General features: G+C 40.9%; 1 protein-coding gene across 1 annotated transcript; it reads left to right on the forward strand.

The window, feature by feature from the left end:
- Positions 1 to 789: 789 nt before the first annotated feature.
- Positions 790 to 6,518, forward strand: TTC32 (tetratricopeptide repeat domain 32). The gene is made up of 3 exons (XM_008528552.2): positions 790 to 1,776; positions 5,219 to 5,385; positions 6,119 to 6,518. The coding sequence occupies exons 1-3, from the start codon at positions 1,625 to 1,627 to the stop codon at positions 6,244 to 6,246; spliced, it is 447 nt and encodes a 148-aa protein (XP_008526774.1). The 5' UTR covers positions 790 to 1,624; the 3' UTR covers positions 6,247 to 6,518.
- The last annotated feature ends 398 nt before the right edge of the window (positions 6,519 to 6,916 follow it).

Genomic DNA, 6,916 nt, shown 5'->3' on the forward strand with positions numbered 1-6,916 from the left:
TCCTACAGACCAGAGCTTCTCAAGAGATGGAGACACCATGTCAGAATCCCCTGTGTGTTCTCTGAGTAGGTGGACACACTAGGCCAGCCTGCCTCACAGAAGTTCCATCTCTGCATTGCCCGCCCTTATCAGATACGTGATTTGCAGGCATTTTCTCCCATTCTCTGGGCTGTCCTTTTACTCTGTTGATACTCTTTTGATGCACAAAAGTTTTTAATTTTCATGAAGTCCAGTTTATTTAGTTTTCTGTGCCTTTGGTGTCATATCCCAGAAACTGCCAAATCCAATGTCATGAAGCTTTTGTCTTAAGTTTCTCTTTGAAGAATTTTACATTTTTAGCTCGTATGCTTAGGTCTTTAATCCATTTTGAGTTAATGTTTTTATATATTTAGGTCTAACTTCATTCTTTTACATGTGGATATCCTGTTTTCCTAGCACTGTTTATTGAAAAGACTGTCTTTATGTTGATACCACACTGTTTTGATTACTGTAGCTTTGTAGTAAGTTTTGAAAGCAGGAAGTGTGAGTCCTCCAACGTTGTCCTTTTTCAAGATTGTTTTGGCTATTTGGGATTCCCTGAAATTCCATACGAATTTTAAGATGGATTTTTTTATTTCTGTAAAAACATCATTGGGATTTTGATAGGGATTCTACTGAATGTGTAGATTGCGTTGGCATGAACAAAGGACGCTTTTTTTATGTCTAATTTCAGCAATGTTTTGTAGTTTTCATTGTACAAGTCTTTCACCTCCTTGGTTAATTCCTAAGTATTTTATTCTTTTTGATGCTCTTGTAAATAGAATTGTTTTCCTAATCTCCTCTCTGGATTGTTCATTTTACATAATTTTTTGTTGAATTAAACATATTGTAGTTAATAAATTTCTATCTGGATTTCTTTTTGGCATAAACAGCCAAAGAATGTAAACTAACATCATAGATCACAGATTGCCAACAATTAAAATCCGGTTTAATTAACCCGTACATTATTTCAGACGTTCCAAAATGAGAAGTTGGCAATCTAGGGGTTTTGGAGTAAATAAATAGTAGGGTTTGAATTCCGACTCAGGACCGTGGGACAAGTAAGCTCATGGGATTTCAACACAAACTGTCTCAGAGTAACCACAGCCTACACAAAACATCCTCTGCTGGGTATTTTGCTGAGGGCGGACACTAGAACTGCAGTGAGTCCCCAGGCTAAGCGGCCATTCGTAAACAAACCAAGGCTTCTTCCGCTTCCGGCACAGCCAGCCGCTCCCCGCCTCCCGTATCTGTAACAAAGGACAAGCTCCTCGTAACATGAGACCACGGACCTGGAAACCACTTTACGACCATCGATCTACTGCTTTCTTGGGGAACGGAGCAGGCGGGACCAGCCGTAGTAACAAAACTGCGCTTCCTAAGAGCGTGTCCAAGCTTTCCAGGACCGCAGGATATCTTCGCCGGCAGCGTAGTATTGATCTCGCGAGACGACGGGTCCTCCGAAGGCACAAACTTCTCCCTGCACTAGCGCCGAGGTTTCTCTGTCAAGTTAAATTCCGGGGTGCGGAAGTGGGTCTGTTGTGCCGCCTCTAATCTATCAGAAGTCAATCCTCTTTCTACATGTCAAGGTAGGCCTCCGGCTGCTATGGAAGGGCAGCAAGGGCAACAGAGCCACGCAACCCTAGCACTCGCCCAGGCTCATTTCGAGAAGGGCGAGTATGCGGAAGCCGAGGCGCTGTACTCCGCTTACATTCGCCGGTGCCTCTCTGCGGGTTCGGTAGGAGCGGCGCCCGGGAAGTAAGTATCGCGAGAAATAGGGGCGGCGGCGTCTCCCCAAGGGGGGAGGCGGGGGTCCTCCAGCCTCTCTGCTCGCCGCTGGGAGTTCACGGGCGCCGAGGACGGAGCGGGCAGGTGTCTTCCCAGGAAGGCGGTGACGGGCGCCTCCCTCCGGGACGCCGGCTGGCCCCACCCCGGTGTCCTCCTCCTCTGTTACTCCCTCTCGGATCCTGAGACTTAGAGCGGATAGGGCTTCTCCACCTGTGCTTTTTGCATGTGGGATCTGGGGACCCGGTGAGGCGAGGGGACGCGAGTGGTGCCACGCGGGCACGCGGTGCCGCGATTCCAGCCACAGCATCGCAACGGTGTTTTGGTTTGTTTTTCACTTATGAAAAAAAAAGTAAATATATGGAAAATAGTGTAATGAACCCCCGGGTAACCGTCACGCGCCCTGAGTATTATCTCCTCCAGACTATTACTCATCCATGGAAGTCTCAGAGAGCATTGCTAAATAGTAAGGAGTCTTAAAAAGACATAACCATTATTATCATATAATTTCTTCATATCAAATACCTAGTCAGTGTTGGAACTTTCCTGATTAATCAATAAAGTTTATTTTGTTTGGTTGGTTGGTTTTTAGCAGTTGGTTCAAGGCAGAATGCACAGCAGGTCTCAATCTATCAGGCTCCCCTTGTTTTTTTTTCCCTTGCAGTTTCTTTGTTGAGGAAACCGAGTGGTGTGTCCTGAGAACTCCCCATATTTGGATTTGCTGAATTCATCTCCCTGACGTCATTTAATATGGTCCCCTGTGCCCTACATTGCTTGTGAGTTGGTAGTTAAATCTTGAGGTTTGCTCCAAGTCAGATCCAGTGTTATGGCAAGAATACTTCATGTGTGGTGGTGTGTACTTCCACCAGGAGGCACGTGATGTCTTTTTGTGTTGTTAGCATCCTCACCTCTAGGACCTGCTCGTCCAAACTATCTTGAGTTTATGCCTGGATGTGTAGCATTTGTTGTTACTCCAAGTTTTGCCTTCGTTGTTCTTGTTGATGGTGTGGACTGGACCAGGATGAGACACGAAAGAACAGACCAGGGTTAAATGAACAGCTTTTCTGACAGTTTCGAGTTGTCTGCACCATCACCCTCTCCCCTCAAAGATTTGGTTTCTTTGACAGGATGCCAGCTTGTCTTTTGTATGAGGCTTAAGATTCCTATCCTGTTTGTTAAACTCATGTGGAATTAAACTAGGAAAATAAAATTGTTTTCTCATTTCAATAATACACCAGAATAATAGTTAATTGAAATTTCTGAACAGGCAATAAGATGCCCCACCATCCCCCCCCCCCCCCCCCCGCCGCCACCCCCTGGCCAAAAAAAGTAGTCAGTATAGAATGTGTAGTTTTCCATCCTTGTTTCAAGCTCGAAGAATAGTCTTATCTAGTAGATTTCAAAAAGTATTCATTGGCAACAGGTGTATTGATGCCATCTAGTTTTGTTACTCCTCCTTTGTGCATCTCGGTGTCCCAGCACAAATGTGTGTCTGTAGCAAATGTAGTTTCTCCCCCTTAGCAGCACAGAAGAGATCTCGATGATTTCGTAGAAGGGAGCTCTGTATGCCCGAATGGACCTTTTTATTCCCTTACAGTTCTGAAATTCTTCTAGGAACTCATGGATTGAAACCGAATTCTGTCATTTCAAACTTTTTCCTTAAATGTATCTTTTGGAGTTTAAATTTAATTTTTGAAATATTGGGTCACTGAATCATTTTGAAACAGTATTTGCAATCTTTGAATGCCTGCCACTCTGAATGGTTTATAACATTTTCTTTTAATATCCAAAAGTACAGCCTAGCCATAAACCTAATTTCCAAATTTTTTTTTGCTAAAGTTTGAAAATGCTAAAAATACACATTTGGATTAGGTTAAATTCCATTATGATAAATACTATCATTACAAAATCTCACTATTACAAAAAAATAATTTTGGCTTCAACTTTTAGCCCATGCCTTTAAAATAGGAAACAATTTCCACATGAAAAATAGGCTTTCAGAATTTGTTGTAATGAGATCTAAATCAAACATTCTACGATCCTCTGAATATAAGAAATTTCTAAGAAGTTTAGAAACTTAATGACTAAAACCTTACTGGAGTCCTGAGGCTGCATTTTTCTTAAAACTCCTTGCTGGGAGTGGTTCACCTACTGTCATAACAGAGAGAGATGAATGGAGCGTGCCCTCCTGTTCTGTAGGTTCTGACACTGGTGCCAGTGGCATTCAGAAGCGTCCTGTACCCAGTCTCTCTCAGTCGTAGCTCGCAGAAACAGAATTTTCTAAAGCTGCAGTGGCTTCTCTCCATTGTAAGCAAACTTAGACTTCAAGGAGACCTCTAGGCTCTGAGTAGCTCCTATGGCAGCAGTAGTTACAGTCACTGTTGGAGATCTCAAGGATCAAGATGTTAAGAGAAGTAATTTTAGTCACACTCACGGCAGTCACACTATACTTTGCACTATGGGGTATAACAAAGAAATGACAGATGAGTTTAACGTGCATCTTCCCTGTTTGGCTCCAATTTGAGAGTCCCTTTAGAAAAAAAGAAAAGAAAACAGAATCATCTCTGACAAGAGCAGAGCCCATTAAAGTTCTCTGTGCAAATGATTCCCCAAGCAGGGGCTGGGGAGAGGGCTTGACCTGTTGAGCTCATGGCCCGTCGGAGCTGCCTGGGAGTCCAACCCGGCACAGGAAAGTCCACTCCCTTAAAGCTCCTGGGGCAGCCTCTGGAGCCCTCAGGTGCGGGGCCGATTCTGCACACAGGACCACCAGAGTGGACCGGAGCCTTGACGGCCTCGAGCAGGCAGTCAGTCTGGCCTTGGGGAGCATCCCAGCCACGGCTGGAGGGAGGGCATCTGTCTCCAGAGAGCACTCGCTGGGGATCAGCCTGTTGAATTTTCACTTAGGGTTAACTTGTGTTTCTTTATTGTTGGAAAATGATTTCAGATCTCATTGTTCTGAGCTCACTTAACAAATGTAAGAATAAACTTGATGACTCACTTTGTGACCTGTCCGTAGAGAACTTGGACTTTGGGCTGGCTTTCTCTCCTTGGTCGATATGGATCTGATCTGTCTTCTTTGCCCTCCTGGCATGTGCTTAGAAAATGAACGATCATTTTAATATTATATTGAGCTAACAAGTTGGCAGTGAACTTGGGCTTTGAACAAGCTGTAAAATGAATGTGCTTTCCGGGTTGACGCTGTAGGGCTACAGAATCCTACAAAAGTACGTAATGGGATTAAACAAAAATTGATTCCACAGCTTTGTTTCTCTGCATTTTGTTTCTTCCACTTGATTTTTCAGTGTCAATACTGCATGTTATCGGCTGTGAAGTTTGACAACACCCAAAAGAGAATGAAAGTGGAAATGAGAATTTGGTAACAGGGTGTTTTTTAATGTGAACTTTTTGTTTACAGTAAATGCAGCCCTGAGGATTTGGCTACTGCATATAACAACAGGGGGCAAATCAAATACTTCAGGGTTGATTTTGATGAAGCCATGGATGACTACACATCTGCCATAGAAGTCCAACCCGATTTTGAGGTTCCATATTACAACAGAGGGTTGATATTGTATAGGCTAGGTAAGATTTTTTTTTTCTTTTGTCCTTGACGATGTTCTGTTAATTCAGAGCTCTCAAATGTTGTAAAACTAATGTAGCCATCATCAAGTCGTAAAGTTATGTGAAATTTAGGTTTAGAGCCTGGGACAAAGGAAGTGTCCCTGTGTTTATTTTAGGCTTTCGACAGGCATTACAGACCACAACGGAGCACGGGTGGGCATTGCACCCACCCCATGAGGGTGACCCCGTTACTTTGAGCCCGTGCGTTCCCAGCTTCAAAATGAGGCTCATGCTGGTGCTCACCTGTGGAACTTTTCTGAGTTAAAATCTTTGAAGGGTCACAAGACAATACAAAGTGAAGAGGCTTGAGATCCTTTGATTAAAGAGGCTGTAGATACTGTTTCACATTTAAAGTGTTAAAAAGAAAATGAATTTCCTGTTTCTTACTTTTACTGTAATTATGTAAAACAGATGATATCATTTTGTTGGTATTTTCTGTTTCTATGCTATTTACCTTTTAAATCTCAATAGATAAACTCGTAGCTAATTTTATGTATTATTCTGTAAAGGTACACGAAATTACTTTGATATACACATCTCTGTATCATTATAAAGAGAAAAAAAATTCCTTTACTAGGAGTGATTGAAAGCTTGTAAATATAGAAGCAGAAGTATAGATCCAAACTTTGCTATGAATAACATATAGAAATATTCAGCTTTTTTCCTCTTTTCCATTTTTTGGGTTCTGGTACAGGATACTTTGATGATGCTTTGGAAGATTTCAAGAAGGTATTAGGCTTAAATCCTGGATTTCAAGATGCTACTTTGAGCTTAAAACAGACTCTTTTGGACAAAGAAGAAAAACAAAGAAGAAATTACTAAAAAAAAAAAATTATTGAAAATTTTAACTTAATTGAAATATTAACTCAAGATCTTTACACCTGGTATTTAATTGTCTCTAATTTAGGTGTTGAGCTGTTTTGATTTATATTTATGAAAAAGAGATTCATGCATTAACACTGAAAGTTAAATAATGTATATAGGAAGCGAATTTCAGATTGAGAAACTATGTTGTATAGGTGTGCTTTTATAAACTGTAAATAAGTAATAGCAATGTATAATTGTGTATTATTACAGTAAAATATTTAAAGAAATGTGTGGCATTTTCTTCAGTAAAACTATTCTTTTGCTATTTTTTTATTCCCAACTTTTTATTTAAATATTTTACATCCACAGAAGAATTGAAGTATAATATAATAAACACATAAACTTTTCACTTAGAGTCACCAGTTGTTAATATTGTACCACATTTGCTTTTTCTTTATATTTAAATATAACTTTTTTCCTGAACCACTTGAAAATAAGTTGCAGATACCACAATATTTCATCCCTAAATATTTCAGCCTACATCTTCTAAGAACAGAGACATCCTCCTTTATAACCACAATACCATTATAATAACTAATAAAACATGTAATTCTATAATATCATCCACATTCAGCCCATATTCAAATTTCCCCAACTGTTTCCAAAATGTCTTGTGTAGATTTTT

Source organism: Equus przewalskii, chromosome 14 (genome assembly GCF_037783145.1).
Source record: "Equus przewalskii isolate Varuska chromosome 14, EquPr2, whole genome shotgun sequence".
Lineage (NCBI taxonomy): Eukaryota > Metazoa > Chordata > Mammalia > Perissodactyla > Equidae > Equus > Equus przewalskii.